This window comes from Oenanthe melanoleuca, chromosome 9, assembly GCF_029582105.1.
Source record: "Oenanthe melanoleuca isolate GR-GAL-2019-014 chromosome 9, OMel1.0, whole genome shotgun sequence".
Taxonomy (NCBI): domain Eukaryota; kingdom Metazoa; phylum Chordata; class Aves; order Passeriformes; family Muscicapidae; genus Oenanthe; species Oenanthe melanoleuca.
The window spans coordinates 306092-326389 of NC_079343.1; the positions used below are offsets into that span (position 1 = coordinate 306092).

General features: G+C 39.4%; 1 protein-coding gene across 1 annotated transcript in view; it reads right to left on the minus strand.

The window, feature by feature from the left end:
* CLSTN2 (calsyntenin 2) overlaps nucleotides 1-20298 on the minus strand; it is a 301241-nt gene that overhangs the window by 14896 nt on the left and 266047 nt on the right. The window contains exon 9 of the mRNA XM_056498465.1: nucleotides 8654-8816. Coding sequence (XP_056354440.1) covers nucleotides 8654-8816 — 163 coding nt within the window. The remainder of the gene's footprint in view (nucleotides 1-8653; nucleotides 8817-20298) is intronic.

Sequence of the window (20298 nt, forward strand, 5' to 3'; positions counted from 1 at the left end):
TCCACGAAGCTGTTGGTAAGTTCTGAGAGAATGGGAAAACCTAGTCCTCAACTGTGTTGTGTATTGTGTCTCACTCAGCATTATGTTTATTGATTGCTATGGATTAATATGCTGTGAGTGCTAATTCCTGGTGGACAGTTAAGTAGTTAAGACTGATGAATGACAGGGCCAAGGGAGGAAAACAGAACCTTCCCCGCTGTCATGGAATTAAGTTAAATGTTTGTAACACAAAAAAGACTGAAACTATAGTTTAGTCACCAACTATTTGTACTACAATGCCTTCCATTAAAAAATTTTGAAACTACTGATTTTTTTTCTCTTCCTTAAATGTAAATGTAAATGTAAATGTAAATGTAAATGTAAATGTAAATGTAAATGTAAATGTAAATGTAAATGTTGTGGTTACTGTCATAGTTGTGAGGGAATATAGGCCATAGGGTTGTTCAGATGCTACTGATAAAATTGTGCATTGCTTTTCACACCTGACCCAGCATGCACCAACACTTTCAAAGTCTACCAGATACAGGAGGATGGATGGTAGCTTTCAGCATTAATTCACCCATTAATTCTTCTCTTCCTTCAAAGGAAGATGGTGTCAACAGGCTGTGGAGACATCCAGAGGAACCATGACATCCATAATTATTCACTATAATGCTGTTTACTCCTTAGTCATTGCTGAAATAGCATGCATCACACTTTTCACTTGCTAAAATAATAACTGTCTTCTGGACTGAGATTCTTCTGGTCTGGTTCTGATCTCTTTTGCTGCTGGAATTATCTAGATAACTAGAGCTATCAGGGTATGCCGAGGGGTAGTGTTCCATCATATTAGCTGCAGCCTAGAGGCACCTCCCACACTGGGGCCAGGGTGTTCCCCTCCCATATGAAGCCTACAAGCCTCTGGGCCCTTGTGAGTGTTGTTTCCCTCCTGTGCCACTCAGAGCTGGGGCTGAGCTCACAGCAATCCCAGCAGGGAGCACAGTCAGGGACCAACTCACGCAGCAGGACATGCAGGAGACTCCACAGACCCCTCAGTGGGGAGCGATCAGACTGCCAATAAAAGCAAGACTTTTACAACATCACTGCTTGGCAAAGATCTAAATAGACACAGGCACAGTTACCTGAAATTTCAAACACACCAGATCAAATGGAGAAGAGCAACCTACTTAATTTTAGCTGAGTATGTTGCAGATGTCTGTCTGTCTTGGGGGCAGCTCAGAGGGGATGACCCCTTATACACATGGAGGAAAACAAATGTTTTGCTATAAACAGTTGGAGATTGCCAGATGAACAACAATTTAGTGGGATTAAGAACTGTTACCTGGCAATCACCAGGTTATATCTGTTAGATATAGCGTTGGAGAGTCCAGGGGAAACTGAAGAGTTCCAGGATTTGGACTTCATGGGGTTAAAATGCATTCATTAAAGAAGCAGAGCCTGTTTCCACGACACTTTTGTTTTTCATTTTGCACTGAGTTGATATAAAGTGTGACAATTTGATTAGCATTGAATTTTACAGTTGTTGGTTTGACTACTCAGATGTAAAGTGCTGTTTGCATTCCTTATCAATCTCCAAAGAACAATCAGGCACGTCAAAACAAGTGATTTTATTGAGCTCACAGATTTTGCAGGCTTTTTGCCCTGTCCTAATAATGAGCAAGTAATTATCAAGGCAGTCAAAGCACAATGAAGTTTTCATGGGAAATGGTGAAATCAAGAGAATTTCCAGTTGAGATGCAATTCTTTTAAGATATTCTAGACTCTGGTTATACTGAGCCAGATAATTAATGAAAAATTGATTATTCAGGGCTCCAACATAAAGACTGAATGAATCTGGGAGTAGGCACAAGACATTCTGGCTCTGAAGTCCTCAGGTCCAAGCCTCCAAATTTATCCCATCTTTTTATTATGGCAGTTTAGGGACCTGGGTTTAATTCTCTGACAAGCAGATTGGCTGTTAAACAAGATGAAACTTAACACAAATTTCAGGAGTAGCCCCAATTAGTGACATAACATTTTATACTCTTCTGAGCACAGAAAAGTTTTAGTGGGGCTTTTTATATCACTCAGATAAAAATTAATCAGAAATTGGTCATCAAATATGGCCCATGTTAAGTCTGCACCTGCTCTGAATAGGCATCATAACCCAACAACCTCACTAACACATCTTTAGGCTTTAAAGCTTTATCTGAAGTAGGACACGTTCAGAGAACACTAAGGTCTCCCTGCTCATAAGTGTCCAAATGCCAACTGATCTCCATGCAATACATCCTTATACCCAAAGTGGGTATAACTTATTCTACTGAAGATGCAGGATAATAAAAACATGCTGCAATTTTTCACAATTCAGGCAATAGATAAATGTTGCTCAAAAAACCCATATCCCTATTCTCCCAAAAACAATTTTGTGCTGGTAAGTAGTGCTTCCTGCAGAAACCCAGTTAAAAATGGGACATATATCCAGGGTGACAGATTTGAATGCAAATTCAGCTCTCCAAGAAAACACCCTCCTAAACTAACCTTCCACGTCTTTATGTTTCTATTACAGATGAAATTCAGCAAAGATCTGTCAAGTGAACTGAAATCTGACCAATCTTTCTCCTAATGAGAAGGAAAATGCAGCAAGAGCACTGCTGTACCCATGGAGGCATTGGGACACAGATAATCAGCATCACACTGTGCTGAGATCTGCCCTGGTGCTCTTGCATTAAGGTGTGCTTGTATCACTCCTCTGAGGGGGCAGGTTGTGCAAGCTATGTCAGCCTCCTTGGCATGATCCAGTGGTGTTGGATGCACAGCTGGGGGAATCTTCATCTGTTGAATACCTTAATTTCTGGAGGAAGTCCAAGGTTGAGCGATACAGGCTGCTGCTACACCGCTCACACTGGCTCTCCTTTTTCTGACTCCTCTCCAACTTTTAACTCTCGTGGTGCTTCTTGCCTTGAATCATCAGTCAGTTCTCTGACTGCACTGGGTGATTTCTGTGTCAGCAGAGGGCTGGCATGTGAGGACAATAAGATTATTCCACAGAAGGGCTTTACAGAAAACCTTATCTCTCCATCATAGGTTAAGGAAAGAGGAAAATAAAAGGAGAATATAAAAGAAAAATAGAATAGAAAACAGCAATTCCTTAGAAAACAGGAACTACTACAGCCTTCTCCTGTGTCTATGACAATAAATACCTGTTGACAGGCTTCTCCTGAAGACCCTCTCTATGCAGTTTCCAGCAGAATTGCACTGTGAGGCTGCAGCACTGCTAAAGGGGCGACTCTGTTAGAAACAGTGACTTACAGTCAATGTAAGCTACAGCATAACCTTGTGACAAGCCATTCACTTGTGTCACTACCTTCCTGACAGAGCTTTAGGAGCCATATACAAACTCCTTCCCTCCCAAAATGCCTTGTATGAATTCAAGACCTTATCTTTTCAGAGAAACCATAAGGAAGTCTGTCTTCTGCCTCTTGTACAAAAAATCACCAAATCATGTAACTTCCTCTGCTCCCTTCCTCTGCTTTTGCCCCTAAATGTATAGAAATAAAGGGATCAGAGTGCAAACCTATAAACCTTGGCTTAATGGAAGAAGTTTCTTACTCTGTAAAAGGGTCCATTTGCTATGTCCTCAGATAAACTGAATCAGAATAATGAACTCAGAGAACTTCCTGGGGTAAGCTCTTGTAAAGTGTGCTCCAGGACAAGCTAACGATTTGTTTGCATTGCTCAGGAGAATGAAAAAGGATGTTAAAACATAAAAAGGAGAATAAAAACAGAAGATCATGAATTCTGATTCTTGCTGTGATGCAGATTTTTTTGTGACCTGAGGAAAAATCATCTACTGCACTTTATTCCCTCAGAGCACGGGTGACTCTCCTGCCTTGCTGCACCTCTTTAATATTTGAAAAGACCTTGAGACTCTTAAGGTAAAAAGGCAAATCTGAAAGTACTTTTGTGCTGAAGAAGAAAAATAGTAGTAATGAGAACCAAAGCTGAGGCTTGGAGAGTTCTCTCCTATCCCCATGGACCATGTCTGCTTTAATACCCGTTTAGGGAAGAAGCAGTTCAGACACAGGGCCACTTCCCCCCTGTTCTTTTTGGTGTCTCTTTTGCTCTAGGAGGCAGACATGCAAGCAAGTCAATTTTGTCCTTTAGATACCCTGAGAGAGCAATTCTGCCTGAAAATTTCTTTTACTATTAGAGACCAAGCAGTACTTTGGCCTTAAATAACCTGACCTACATCAAAATCACACCCTTGACAATCATCAGTGAGACCAGTGATGTGAAGAAAATTTTAAAGATGCTAAGATTAAGTTATATAATTAACCTCATGTACCTGCAGAGAAAGCTGTCAAACTTCACCAGGGTACACAAAGGACTAATTCCAGGAACAGCTGTACCAGGTGTTTGTTTCTGCCCTCACTAAGAGCCCAGTTTGCTTATCTCTGTGGTCAGCATTACCTTTTCACTGAAATCCCAGCTAAGGAGTAAATTGGGATTTGCCATGTATAAAAGCTGGCACTTTGCTGGGGTTACGTGCAATCTGTCACTGCTCCCGGGTCACGTGTAACCAAACCCACATCAACATTTTAGCCTAAAGATAATGCTTGAACTCCCACCCTCAAATAAACCACTCCCACTCTAGTACAGCAGTATTGAACATCAACTGCATAAAAAAGAATTCACTCTAGACCAACCACTGTGAAGGACCCTAAATCAATGAGGTAGCTCTGCTTAGATCTTCCTTTAGTAAGAGCCCTAAGAAAGAACCAAGATTTTTAGATTAGAAAAGGGAAACTATACCATAGTAACATACAGCATACCTAATTTTTAGTAGATAAAGTTCAACGTGATTATGCCAGAACAAATCATGCGACTTTCCTCATGTGCAAAGTGTCATTAGAGCTGGGAACCATTCCCCAGGCTTGGCTTTAAGTAACTGAGCCATTTCCTGGGCTGCAGTAAACTTGACCCAGTGCCTGACAGACCCTGGAAAGGGTCTCTTCTATCACTTTTAAAGGCTGGCTTTCTGCTTTTTCAAGCATCTTCACTCCCTGCTTGTCTCCAAGAATCTGCCCTTCAGGAAAAGGCTAATTTTCCCTCCTTTTTGGAGAGTCCTAGCCCTCAACTCACATTATTTAAAAAAATTTTGCATAGAATCAGGAACAAATAAATCAGGCAAGATTTTTACACTGCCAGGAAAGGGCTAAAGATGTAGGAGAGATTTTCTTATGCCACAGACCAAGGCACAGTGAGCACATCATAGGCTAAAGTTTGAATTTGTCATGTAAGGCTGAAGAATTGCACCTTTGTTTTGTTTTCATGTTATGATCAGGAGAACAGCACTGATCTTACATTGCTCTTATATTTCACTTGAGCAGCTGAAGAAGGAAACAAAAAACAACTTCCCATAATGGATGCTATAAACAAGGCTATAAAAGTCAGAAAATAGTTACTCAGGCATTGAAATATTAATGATAGGCAATAATAATCTTAAAGAAAAGAATTTTTCAGGTCCAAGATTCCTGTAGGATATAACTCAGAGAAAGACAAGGAGGAGGTGAAGCATGGTGCTTGCTACAGAACCCCAGGATGAGGATCAGTGTACGTGATGGAAAGATCAGGGCTCAGGCACAGTACGACAGAGGACACTCATGCTCCTAAAGAAGCAGCAGAACAATTCCTAGTTTCCAGACTAGAGCTGAACATTTTCATCTCAAAGAGGGTAAATACCTCATAGCAGTACCAGATTTTCATATTAGTGCTAACAGAGCAAATTGCAATTCTTGTTCTTGATTTTTCAGTGTCTTTTAAATACACTCTTCCTTCTTGCTAGTCTTTCAGCTGCCCCACAGCCACAATGACTTTTGGCTGTCAGCAAATCAGTCAGTGTGGGAAGAAAAAAGGAATGTTATTTCTTCTGATTCATTTACTTGTCTGAGACTGTTTTTCAAGTAATTTTACTCTGACAAACGGATGCTGTGTACTCAAAACTGTAAAGTGGCTTAGTAAAGACAGAAAAGAAGGTCTTGCCCTTTCTGAAAGAAGAGGTAAGAGCAGTGTTTCTTTCTGCCAGTGCTTTGATAAAAAGAAAGGAAGTAGTCTTAGCAAACCAGAGCTGGAAACTCTTCATATCCTCTTAACAAGGACACTCCTGAATGGCTTATGACACCAAATTCACTATATATTTTACTGAAATAAATCACAGAATGTTGTAAAGCAGCTTTATAACACTTTGAAAATGTTGAGGTTTAGGCTATTGCTACTGGCTAAAATGTATTAGCCTAAGTACACTTATTAACAGTTTCACAGAAAGTATTTATACTTTAAATATTTATTTGATAGGGCCCCTTTTTCTTGAAATATACAAACTTTGAAAACTATTGTTTAGACTAGAATAGATTGGTTTTCTATGTTGATTAATTATTATTTCACAGACTGAAATACAGTGCTGAATCTTATTAACAAAGTGACTTTCCACACCATTCATTTAAAATAGTTCGAGGTGATCAAAACAAATGTACCAAATGATAACCTTTGACAAAAGCAGTATCTTGAAATTTTGTTTCACATAACCATTATAAGTTTATCTTTTTGCCTGATACATGATAGTTTATCAGAATCTTTAGCACACTGTAAATCTTAGCATTCTCATGAGGTAGAAAATTTGTTTCTACTTTTGAGGAGCTCCAATTTTCTCCCTATTAATAGAGCAATAACATAATATTGCAGTAAATATTAATGGCAGCTATAGGTATTATTTCAGTAGTTTAAATCAGGTGTTTCACCAAAAAGAAAGAAGAATCTTACTCTGAATGGTTATTAATTAAGCCATCAAATTATACCGTGCAAAAATAAAAATGTTTGAAAACAATTGCAAATTTTTGCTTTTGTAACAGCTGAAATATGAAGTATAGTGCATGGTCTGAATGTACTGCGAGCCTATGTGAGCAGTTTTGCCTAATTCCTTCTCTTCCCAGTTTGAGAGAAGGAGACAGAGGTGCAAAAGGAACAAGATTATTGTTGTTGTTCTCAGCTGCCTTGGGGGCAGGTGAGCCCACGAATGCAGGGCTGTGGCAAAGCTGGCCCAGCTTTTGCTTAGGCAGGGCTTGTTGCACAGACACCTGAACTGATCCACAGGTGCCCAGATGTGGCACCTGCAGGTGTTAATGTGAGATTCAGGTGAGGGCTGAGGGGAGTGCATTCCCAGCAATACCAAGACTTTTAGGAAAAAACCTCAAAACACTGAAGAATGCTTTAAGAGAGTAACAAAAGCACTGAGTGTGAATGAAAGAAGATAAGGGGCAGAACTAATACGCATAATGCACAAAAACATTTATGTTGATCTATCCAGAAGAACCTCATATAAATATGAAAGGATTAAAATATATTTTTTTTAGCACAGCTACAGGAAAATGGTGATTTTTCAGAAGGCAGTACTCCATGTTTATTCACAGCCTCTATGGCATTTGCTCACATCTGGAAAGAACTAAATTTACAAATGACATTTGCATTTGCTAACTCTGGAACTTTGCTCTAAAAGTACTGCACCAATACCACACAACAAAAAAAACCAACCCATGCAAACACCAGCTAGACAAGAAGCAGTCCATACTTCCCCAAGCTTATCGCACCTCCAATAACTATCAGTATTTTAAACTTACCAAACTTTGTTTTTAGGGTTAGTGCAGCTTCATTCTGCATGTTATCATCAAAGTAAAGACTGGACCTTCTCTCCACTCATAATCTAATAGCTGGATTTGCTTTGAGTGCTATTTACACTGAACAGCCCTGCCATGCACAACATTTCCAAATTATGCAAATAAGCAGAGATCAAATCGGCAAACAAGGTGATAATGGAGAAAGTGAGACCACATGAAAGAATGAGAAAGAAACATAATCTATATTAAAGCATTTTTTCATAATTATAATTTCCTTCCCAACATACTTTAAGTGGAAAAAAGACAGTGTAAATAGAAAATCAACATGGAGAAGTAAGACAACTTTACAAAAACAGACAAGCAGAGAAAGAGGAGCACTTCAGGTGTAAGGCAGAGAACAGAGAAAGAAAGTGGTAAGGACTAGGTAGAAAGAATGAGCAGAATGGGATTATGAAGGGTAGAAAACAGGAAAAGGTAATATTTAAGAAAACGTCCATACAGGTATGGCTCAGGGGTTTGGACTTTTGGATTTATTTTACTCTCACTTTTACCTCTGGTGTATAATAGGGTGAGTCAAGTAAATTACTGGAAATGCTGGTGAGTACATCCAACATCAAGAGCACAGGACTGGACCATGTTGTAAAAGAAATCTGAGGGCAGGGACTGAAAAGAGGTAGCTGGTGTTCTTTAATATCTAATAGTTTGCTTAAGGCTGGAGAATAAGGGAAGCAATTAAAAGAAGTGAAGACAAAAGATAAAGAAGACAGTCTTTCACACTGAATAGACAAACTGTATCCAATACTTCTCCAGGTGATGAAAATGCAAAGCCTGTTAATGTCCTGTCCATTTTATGCTTGGACTTCATTAACAACTCTTAATCCACCTGATTTTATACCATCAATCCTTTAGCAGCTTATTTCCTATGCAATCAGCAAGACAACTAAGATTCTTTCTTGGCCTGAGCTCCAGACTGTGTTGCCTGTTAGCTGGTGTGGCTTTACCTTGCCAGCAAGCCCCCACTGTGAGCTGCATGGCGATGTGGGAGGGGTGGATGGGCCAGTCGTTGGTCACCAGGTAGGGCTCGTACGTTGTCCCGTCCATGTACAGCGTCACCACGGGGAACTCCACGTTCACCACGTAGTAGTGCCACTCCTTGTCACAGATCTGGGAGATGCAGCAAAGCATTAATTAGTTCTTACTCATGGTGATTTTTATATATTTTTATATCCTGTATGTTTTTTAAATTGTGTTGTTTCCAAATTTCACATATAGGAAATAATTTTACTGCAATTTCTATGTCTCTAACATTAATGAAAGCCAAAACAAAGTTGATAAATAATCTTGGCGTATTTGCAAAATATGTGTGATAAATAGAGGCTTCTTAAAACACACTCTGAAAACAAGACATGGGTAGAAAATAGAAAATCAGACAATTTGGTATTTGATCTGTATTTTCACATTTGTTAATACATAATATTAGTTTCTTAATGTTTGTATCTACTGTTGAAAACACAACATTTCAGGTAGGATACACATAGTATGTACTGGCATAAGTTACTAGGGATCCCTATAATCTTCAGGTTAAGAAAATATACAGCCCTTAATCACTGGATTAATGAGTTATTTCCAATGATTGCCATTATTAATTTATTCCATCAGTACTTAGAAAGTCGTGTGCAACCTGACAAGACCTAAACAGTGGTAAAAGGACCTGGGCCATGCTCTGTGTGATGCACAGGGACCAGCAGTCTACAGGTTTGGGCAGGGAACTCGCCTCTTCTCACCCTTCATTTTTTGGCCTTGAGCTTTTTCCCAGATGGTGGGAAAATGAGGATCTTTATCGTTTCCCTGATAACCACCAGCTTTGAAAAGCAACTGCCAGAGTTACAACATACTTTCAGGATGACAACATTAATATCAAATCACACATGAACTTCTGAGCTGGACAACCAGGGATTACTGCACGATGGCCAAATTCAGCTTTAGTTCAGAAATGTACAGCTGGATGAACCTGTGCCTCTAGAGACAGAAGTCTGGTGTGCAAATATCAATGTCTGCCCAATTATTCTTTTCTGTTGTTGTATCTTTCAGATTAAAAAGTTCAAAGGAATAAATCACAGCAAACTGGTAGGATGAGTGTGCTGTTTTAAAAGCAGAACAACAGTTACAACAATGGCACTCTCAGTTCTGGAGAGATCCTTGTTTTGATGTATTAAGAAAGGAAAGTGCTTGAATGCAGATATCCTTGCTGTTTCACAGAAGCAAGCAGAAAGTGATGTTTAAACATAACACTTTGTCCTTGGCCAGGTTAAGTGTTATCTGGTGCAGTATCTGCCCTTTGGAAGCAAAGCTAATGTTTGTTCCAGAAGACATTTCAACAAGCACTTAATCACTTCTGTTTCAAATGGATACATTCATTACTGCAGACATCCCAGCTCCACAGCGAGAGATAAATGCAGCAAGGGGCTGATGAAGGGAGCCTTCCTTTTGTAAGCAGCAGACAGCACAAATGTTTTCTGAAGGTTAAATGAACTGAAACCAAAACTGAAAGTAAATAAATTGGAAGACTGAAAACTTCATTGAACAAACACCAACCACCAACAGCATTATGCAGCCCTGCCTTCCAAGGAAAAGCAGCTTGCCAAGCCCCTGACCTGCTCATTAGCATATGATGCATCACAGCCACATGCAGCTGACATTTCACTGAAAACAAAACCTGGTTTTGAAAGACCTTGCTTGGCCAAACCTAGAGGATGAATACCTGGCACTTTGTGGAGAACTGTTCCATGCTATTTCTGGTTTGCAACCCTGAACTGCATCACACAGGATGCCCCAGGTGAACCCCAATGATTGAGTAACCTCATGTTTAACTAAAGCAAGGGCACTTTGACACAGCAAACCCAAACATTCTGGGGCATCACACACACAAAGAGCACGAAAATGTGTAGACAGTATAATTACCCCATTAGGCAGTTACATTTTTCAAAGAAAATGCTTCCTGGAAACACAACATTTCATAAATTCCACAATTCAAGGCTCCTGCAACTGGGCTCAGGGGCTTCCAAGAAAAATGCAGATGTCCAACTGTGGATGCCCATACAAAGTACTCAGTAACTTTTGTTTTTTCTTATACATTCTGGAACATAAGATCATGCAAGTGCAGATAGCTTGGTGATGTCCTCGAACCCTCACTTACCTGCATTTCCTTAAATTTCAACACATAAACACATCAAGTGTTGTTTTGAAGGGAACTTACAAACTTAAAGTCTCAGCTTGGTTCCTGAGATTTCAACAGCACTTGTTGAAATCTTATTTGTCACCTGATTTCAATTCAGCTTAGGGACATAGACACGTGTCTATTCCTCCAAATCATCTTTCAGTATCTGGACTGGGCCCCAGTGTAAAAACAAATATTCTACAAAAAAGCAAAAAATTACTTCCAAACTGGAATACATCCCAGTCATTCAGCAGCAGGTAGTACTTCATGGCTGGCCATTTCACAAGCAAAATAATGAAAATAAAATGAAATAAATGAAATAAATAAAATAACAAAATAAATAATTGTGGTGTGTTTGCTATGCTCTTGTTTAGGATACCTTCTTTGACTTCTTAACACAGGAAGCCAATTTTTTCCCTGCAAGTATTCCATTGTGGCAATGGAATGCAATATGAAGCAGTGAAGCCAGGAAAAGAAAATTATAAAATATACTACACTGGCAAATAAAGAATTTTAATACTGTCAAGTTGAAAATTTATTTTAAAAGTCTAATTTATAAAGCTATCGTAATGAAATAAAATTACAGATGAGTAAGCTGGGCTTTCCAAAACTGCTGGATGGCTTGGTCTAATCACTCTACAACACCAGTCTGCCTCAAAAAAGCATTAATCAAATCACAGTGAATTAAGCAGCCTGAAGTCCTAGTGCTGATTACAAGCCATTGCATTGGGAAATGCTTCTATGAAATAGCTGAAAACAGTCTCCATATAAATCTTATGGAATATGTGTCCTAGGCTCTTGGCATCTTCTAATGAAAAACGTCAGATTTTTGTGCTTTATACTGGAATGCTCAGGAAGAGACTGAAACCAAAATTCTTGGTCTGAGAACCACATGGTGCATAAAAGTAGACTTTGGTGGTCTGCAAAATGTCCCATTTTTCAGCTTTGTCCATACAGGCCTGGCGTGAACCTGGGAGAATCTGCAACTTCCAGCTCTTAAGAGCTTCACTTGGGTCAGCTGGGGCCAGGTTTAGAATAGGGGTCATCCACCTGCTGGACTACACAGCAAGGCAGCCTGTGCTCCCCAGTGAGAAGCTCACATCGAGCCCCTGCTGAGCTCCCTACACGTCCCTCTGGTGCCCCTCAGCAGCCCAGGGGGCCTGAGCAGGAAAACAGTTCTGCACATCCCAGTCTGTACATCTCAGGGAACCTGAGCAGGGAAACAGCTCTGCACATCCCAGTCTGTACATCTCAGGGAACCTGAGCAGGAGAGCAGCTCTGCACATCCCAGAGAACTCCAGCAGGAAAACAGCTCTGCACATCCCAGAGAACCTGAGCAGGAAAACAGCTCTGCACAGCCCAGTTAGCACATCCCAGAGAACTCCAGCAGGAAAGCAGCTCTGTACATCCCAGTCTGCACATCCCAGGGAACCTGAGCAGGAAAACAGCTCTGCACATCCCAGCCTGCCCACCTCAGGGAGCTCCAGCAAGAAAACAGCTCTGCACATCCCAGGGAGCCCCAGCAGGAAAACAGCTCTGCACAGCCCAGGGTGCTGCTCAGAGCACACCTGAGAGTGTCCTCTCAGGGCTCAGAATTGCATATGTGGCTTCCATCTTCTGCTTTCTGGGACTTTGCTGAGGAAGTGCTCTAAGAACACACTCAAATATCCTCAACACAAGAAGGAGGCAGGAAAGGAAAGCAAAGAAAGCGCTCTGCAAATAGCACCACTCCCTTACTGCAGCCATGAGACAAAAATCCTTCTGCCTGAGTGGTCTAAACTCCTTGTTCAGTTGGCAGAAGTGGTCTGACTGAATCACTTGTTTGAAGAAAGCATCTTAATCCACATTCAAAACACAGAGTATGTCACTGCAGTCACTTCTCGATGCCTTTTGTAGCTTATTAACATGCTCTGAATCCATTCCCCCCATCCTCACCCATCATCTATTAGAACACATCTAAAACAGTGGGCCTGCTCTGGGTCCCTCAATACAAGGAGGTGAATTCAGTGGGGAACCAGCAGAAGGGACAGCTCTGGCCATGTGAGGAGAAGGAACTGGGCTTGTTTGGCCTGGGGGGAGGCAGCCTGAGGGAAAAACAGCAGCCCTGCAGGGCCAAGGGAGAAGTGGCCACAGAAAGGCTTTTCAAAGTGGACAACTCGGCATTTTTATAGAAGAAGGCAAAAAATACAGGGAATCTTAATGGCATCAGCATTATTCACTCAGCAACTGTCCCCTGGTCAACCCTCCTGCCTTGTTCTGAAAGCAGACAAATGCTTTGAGGCTCTGCTTCAAAGCCTGCCCCTTACTACCCTGCTTCAGAGCACTGAAAATAGATGATAATTTGATGGGGAGAGCAGGCATTGCTTTGAGTTAAAAAAAAATAACACCACATTTTTCTCTTAATCTCTAAAAAAAACCTTTTGAAAGAGCTTTTTTAAAAATTTACAGGGTATGGCATTGCTCTTTTTCTGTTGATTCCAATAATTTTGATAGGTTGTCTTTTGAGACAGGAAAATATTTTTATTATGCATTTTGAACATATTTTTATAGTATTGAGAGAAATCACTGCACTGCTTACAAACAGAGAGTTAACAGGAAGGTTCTGAAAGACTGTTTCATTATACTTTGAATCAGGATCTAAGGAATAGCACCACTGCAACAAGGAAGCATAAAAAAGATAGTTTGGAATTGATTGGCAGTGGATTTCATATCAAATTGACAAAGTTACATATATTTGCAAAGAAAGTTGTTGTGTATTTAAATATGTAGATTTAAAAAAAATAAGCATTTTAGGCAGTTGAGTCATTCAGCCCAAAGACTTGCATGAAGGCAATTCACAGGTGACCACAGAGAGCCTTTCTTCTCTCCCAGTCTGAGGTATACCATGGTTGTCTCTGAAATGGGATCTTTAAAGGTACTGAAGGAGCTTTTATCTGTTACTTTAGAAACTCATTTATTATCCTATTTGTTTTCCTAATGTCAGTTCTCATCCACGACATCTGCAATTAAGGCATGCTAGTTTTAAAAGAAGGAGATACCTTGGGGCATTGCTGTTGCTATGACTGCTGCTTCCTTTTGATTTCTTCTAATAAATCTTTGCCTCAAATTTCAGTAGCTGAGCTACCTGCAAAGCTGATTAAGCAGTATAGGAAAAAAAGTTACACAGTTGACTTTTTTTGAGGTCTTTTTCTCATTGTCTATAAACACTTCTGATTTTTTTTTCTATTATCCCTACATCACCAGAAACGAAGAAAACACTGCTAAAATGTCCTGGTATAGATCTCAAGTGTGTAATTCAGTATGCAGATATTCATGTGAAGGATGGCATTGCTTCACTGGGTACCCGAGTTACCTTGTCCCTTTCTGTTTTCTAATACAATGAACAAAAATCTGTTTCTGCTCTGAATGTGTGGTTTTATGGTAAAAGTCTGCTTTTGTGGGAATCAACAGATAGGCACTTGAAATTGGCTTTGTGCTACAGTATAGTCTGTCAGCATATTAATTCTGGGGAAAAGCTTTTGGAAATAACAAAACACTGACTAATCAAATCCATTCAAATCAAATCCATTCAAATCAAATCATTCAAATCATTCTAATCAATCCAATCAAATCCATTCAGTCACATGAAATGCTGTACCTTGTAGCATTATTTATTCTACCTCAGTAATAGGCTCTGCATTAGGACATATTTGCCACATGTCTTGGCTTTACTCAACCTAAGCATTGCTTCCCTGGAAATGATTAAAACACCTCTGGGGAAGGGTTTGATATTCCTGACAACTAAGTGAAGATGTGCAGATTGCAGATAGGTCTCCAATATCTCTACAACCTCTTCAGAAAACTTTAAATAAAGCTCTAAAATATTCATATTATGTACCAGGGCTTTTTTTTTTTAAGATAGTCTCTTTGTGTTTCATGTTCTACATTTATCCTTCAGCAGCTCCTTCTCATGATATCTTTTTCCCCTGTCTGTAAAATCAATACACTCTGTCTCTGCAGTGCCAACAGATACAGTATGGAAGTAGTAATTAAGGAGGATGGAAGGAAAATATACTGCATATAGAAAAGGAAGCACTGATACACACTCCCACAGTTAAATTTACAGGTGATACACTGCAGAGAATCATCATACTCTACCAAAGCAGTGTTTTATCCATAAGAATACTGCTACACATGTAACCTCCACATAAATTTTGTAAACTGAACATCAGCCTGCACAGCCCTGCTCAAAAGTGATCACAGAGCCTCTCCCTGACCAAGCTGCAGAATTCTGACAGCTGTCTGGCTGGCAGTGAAGGAAAAAACCCAACCAGCCAGACTGCTTTGCTCTGGACCAGCTTTTCTGCTTTTGAGACCGGAGCATCACCACTCTTCCAAGTGTCAGCAGAAGTGGCTGTAGGATGGAGTAATCTGTACTCCTTGGTGAGGAAGCTGTTCCACAGCTGTCAGAGCTGTATCAGAACTTGGATGATTCTAGTACAGATGCTGATGTGATGCTATAGCTCTGTGTGCAGTGAGTTAATTTGGAAAAGTAATTAACCACTCTTCTATAGCTTCATTTGTAAATGTGATCAGTCATAGAATAAAGGAGATGAACACTGCAAATTAATCCCTTCCTTCTGGAACCTCAGCTCAGTATCAGAAGAGCATTATCCAGAGAAGGGAGCAAAAGAGACTTTCCTGCTCTTTATGGAGGTTTCAAGCAAGTTATTGCTCCTCAAAGGAGTTTTGGTGAGGAATTTGGAAACAGTTGGTATTTCCTACCCTGGCAAGGATAAAAGGAAGAGATGTATCTTGTGATGATACTGAGGTGGGCAGAGGCACAGGGCTCTGCAACAGTGGCTCATGCCCGAGCTCCTGAATCAGGAACAGGTGACATTCCACAGACATTGTGAGTCCCAGACAGATCCCTTCAGGTGTCCTGCCCTGACACCTTCTTCAGAAAGCTGAGCAAAGCAGAAGGGATTTCCCACAGCTGTGTACTTTGGAACAAACTGGAGCTGAAGCACTTCCTTGCCCTTATAATCTCACTAATTGAAGGGATAATGCAGCCTCATGCTGATTGATTTAAAATGAGAGTTTGTGTACTTTATAAAACAATTGTTTCTTCAATATGAACTATTCAGTTAGATAGTTTAGAAACATTAGAAAAACCTGCTACACATTCTTGTGTACCTGCTCAAGTAAGTGCTTTATGCAAATAAGCATGTATCTAATCACAGTATTTCCAAACAATACTTTTAACTATTTACTCATTGTCTACAAAATATTTTTATCCTTCTGCTTACTGTTTATATGACTTAGGCATGTTTCCTGAATAGTCTGTGAAAATCTGGGTTTTTTTAAGTGAAAGAAAATGTCTAAGATTTGGTATTTTAAAAAAATTATGGATAAAATATTCTGTTAAAATACCTTGAGTCCTGCAATTTATTAAACAATAGGGTTTTTTTACATGTCAAACAGAAATGTGTATGTCCATTAAACCACTCAGAAAATTTGGTGAGGAGAGTGCTATCTTTTAACCATTTTCTTCTCTTGAGAAATACCCCAACAATACCAAGTCATCCAAACTAATTCCTGATATACATTTATATAGCAGGTTTGTCAAGTGTCTTTCTTTACAGCTACGGCTTTTCCCACAAGAAATGCCTTGTTGCATTTTATCAGAAATTCTTCTTTACTTTGTAGTGACAAATAAAAGGAATTATTTTTTCCCTCCTCAGCAATTTCCCCTCCACATCCATTCAAATGAAGGAGGAGCAAGCACCTAAAACAGGCAAGTCTGTGTTTAGCACCAGACTTCCAGATGCAAGACATGTTTTGATCTTTGATTTTTCTGTGATTAAAAACCTGAATCTTGCAGAACTCTGCAGTGTGTTTTATTAGGAGGTTGACTGACACAGACAATGTCTTTCATCTCAAAAAAGAAGGTGAACACAGACACTGCAAGTCACCCTGTAGCAACTGGGGCAAATTTCTCATTACTGTGAGCTAGTTTTATTCTGGTCTGTGTGTTGTCCTTGGGGTAAAAGAGCTAAGTGTACAATACTGAGTGTGAGTTTTCCAAGCTTTATTATCTGGTTTAGTCTGAGCTCCCTGCCCCATATGCTGGGGAGAGAATGTTAATGGTGGCACTGACCTCCTTGTTAGCCAGTGTCCTCCCTGCTGGTGCTGCCAGCACTCTGCCAGGCAGAGCAAATCCCTGCCCTGCACCTCAGCATTCCCTACCCCTTTTGGAATCATAACAGCCACTCAATGAAGCAGCTTCATTTCAGCCACACATGACATTTGAGTACTCTGCAAATGAACCTTCAGTGTGTAAAAACAGAAGGGATTTAAGAAATCTCAGGGTGAACGTCTATTCACTAACTGTGGAAAAAGAAAGGACAGGGAACAAAATAATAATCAAATACATCCCTTAGTTTCTTATTCTGCAGTCCCCTGATGAGATCTTGCATGACCACGGTGCTGGCCCTTTTCCATCAGAAACCACTCTCATTTGAAATTTATCTGGCTGTTCACCCGCACAGATTCATCTCCTGTCTTACTCTTAGAAGAGATTTGACAACTCTGTCCCATACCTGAAGACTTTTACGCTACTGTAAGATGGAGAGATGGTAAAAACAATTCACTGGTGCAGTCCTTTACAGTTTTTAGTGGTACATATGTACATATGAATGTATGAGATATATAAATATGCATATGCATACATACACACAAACTCTGGGGTTTTTAATTACAAACTAGAGTGAAACATTTGGAAACAGCATTGTAGAATAGTTATGTATTTCTAAAGCTTTAAAGTAAAAAGGGATCACTGTTTTTAGAAAGTCAACATGAAATAAATAAACTCCAAACAGCTTATATCAATGTGAATATTTTCTTAGACCAATTTGCAGTATTATAGTTGTAAAAGTTCTAGTTGTAAAGATTTCAGGGTACTTTCAATAGCTTCTACCAGAATAAACTGAGAAGTGAAAGATGAAAAACATTTTCAGAAACTAAGTATTTAATAACTGAGTTGGACTGAAATTGAAATTAAACTACTGAAGTGATACACAGCTAATAAAAACTGATACCTGGTAATTCTATTATTAAAGTTATTATTGACATTCCTTAAGCTACCAAATAACAAAGTCTTGCTAGGTAGTATAAGGGAAAATAATACATATAGACTGTTATAATGGTCCCATAAAGAAAATTCCATGGGATTAGGATGAATGTTGGTTCTTCTTCACCACTAATGAAATTTTTCCTGTCATTATTCTTGCTGCCTCATGTAAATAAACCCCGTTGACATTATTTGACTGTAGTGCTCTGGATTGGGCCATCCTTCTTTCCAGGCTTTCTGGGCTGAGGGCAGAATGGGAGCAAGGCAGTGGCCTCCTGTTTCAGAGGCAATATTCCCTCCTGAAGCTGTCAGAAATTGATACCTAATGAAGGGAGCAGCGCTGTTGCCAGAAGAAGTGAGACAGTCAGGAGGAGAGCAGACCACTTAAAATGCTTTCCAGGTTCTGCTACTGTGTTTAGAAAAGTAAATAACAAACCAAACAATTTATATTTTTATCTGCTCTTCTTATAATATTTCACTACTTGTAACAGGAAGCTTTACTGAACAGTAGTTCATCCTGGTGTATTATTTCCCTTTTTTTCTTTCTTTTAAAATCCTCTTTTAACACCAATTGATCATGAATTAACAAAAGGCAGAAAAGTCCTGTGATGTCAGGGTATAAAAAGAACAAATAAAATCCTTCAGAAAAGAACTTTGCTTCAGAGATGCAGCATGGCCACTGCCAGCTTGGATTTGCCTTTGGAAATCTACTGAGGAGAGGCACTGTACCTCCCACCACAGATGCTACAGCTTGTCAGGCTCAATAAAATATTGCCTTGCTCCTATCAGGGTGGAAAACTGCTCCTATCTAAATGGAAAGAATGATCAATATTTTGAGATGAATGCACTTTCTACCGAGTAATGAACCACTGGGACATTATTTTAGATCAACTTGAATAAACTGAATCGGAGGAATAAAAAGATCAACCAAAATCTTAGCCAGAATAAACACTACAAGTTTAATTTTCTGCCTCCCAATTTAAAGGGCTTCTATGATTGTTTCATTGATATGCTAGATATTGATCTACTCTGATTTGTCAGTATAAATTTTCTGTTCAATTTCTCTTTAAACTGAATAAGCTATTTTAAATGTCATATACCCAAATGAGTATATGTATGATCAGAGACTAAAATCTGCAAAGACTTGGGGAGATCCTGTCTTTGGGAATTATTCACAAACAGAACACATTTACCACTTAGCAAATAAGGATAATATTAAGGAGAACTATGAAACCCACCAGATTTGTTGAGCTCCTACCTAACTGAAACAGCCCAAATACCTCCTTTGTTGCCTAATCTGAGACCCGATAGCTGATTGACATTAGTAATAGAAATGTTGAATTTTTAAAATTTTTACTATTACGCATTTATAAAGCATGAAACTGTTTTGTTTCCAAATGGTAGGCACTATGTTCCTGAGGGCATCACTGGGAAGGGAGCACAGGGATTAGGGATGTTTTTATGCACATTGAGGCCCAAATTGTGTCAGTCTTACTTTCTTGCATTACTAATATCCTGAAAAGGTGTGGCTTTTGAACAACCTGACTTCAAAGGCAGCTGAAATGAGCTTTTGGTCTGTGAGTTTATTCCCTCCACAAGACAGGACACAGAATTCTACTTCATTTCACTCATGAGGCCTCATCATTCATCTTTGAATCTTATCTGGAGTTTAAATCACTTTCTCTCATCTCCAGGATCTGCCTTCTCAGGTGACACATGCAGGGATTTTGCCTGTTAGCGATTTCTAGTAAGAGATTTGCAACAAACATATTTTTCACTCTTTGGAGGGCTCTGTCTGTAAATAGAATTGTGGTCATAAACTAAATGAAATGCCCATTTAACACACCTCCTAAAACACATTTTGTTTGCTAGAAAATCAAGCAAAATAATTTTCAGTTTATTAATACTACTTAATCAAAACATAGACTTAATTAAAAAACCCCAAAACTATGAGAGTTAATACAAAACAAACCCTGCTATTCTTAGCCATTACCTCTCATATATTAATATACCTGGGTTTTATGTTGCATTTTAGGCTATAGGACAGTGAAAAGGATAATGCAACATAGTTCCTCCTGCAATGGAGAAGCAAAAGAGAGAGAGCTTTATTTAAAGAAACACTACACTTTATATAGGGTAGTACATGAAAAATAAAATATAAAAGACTCATTGGTCCAAGAAGGCAACACTTTGAAAACATGCTTTCTGGAAAACATCATGAGACACTCACATGGCTCTCATGCACCCTGCAGGTGCATAATTATTGGTATAATTTCTTGTCCTTGTGAAGGCTGAGAAAGGCAAAGCTTAAGGGCTGC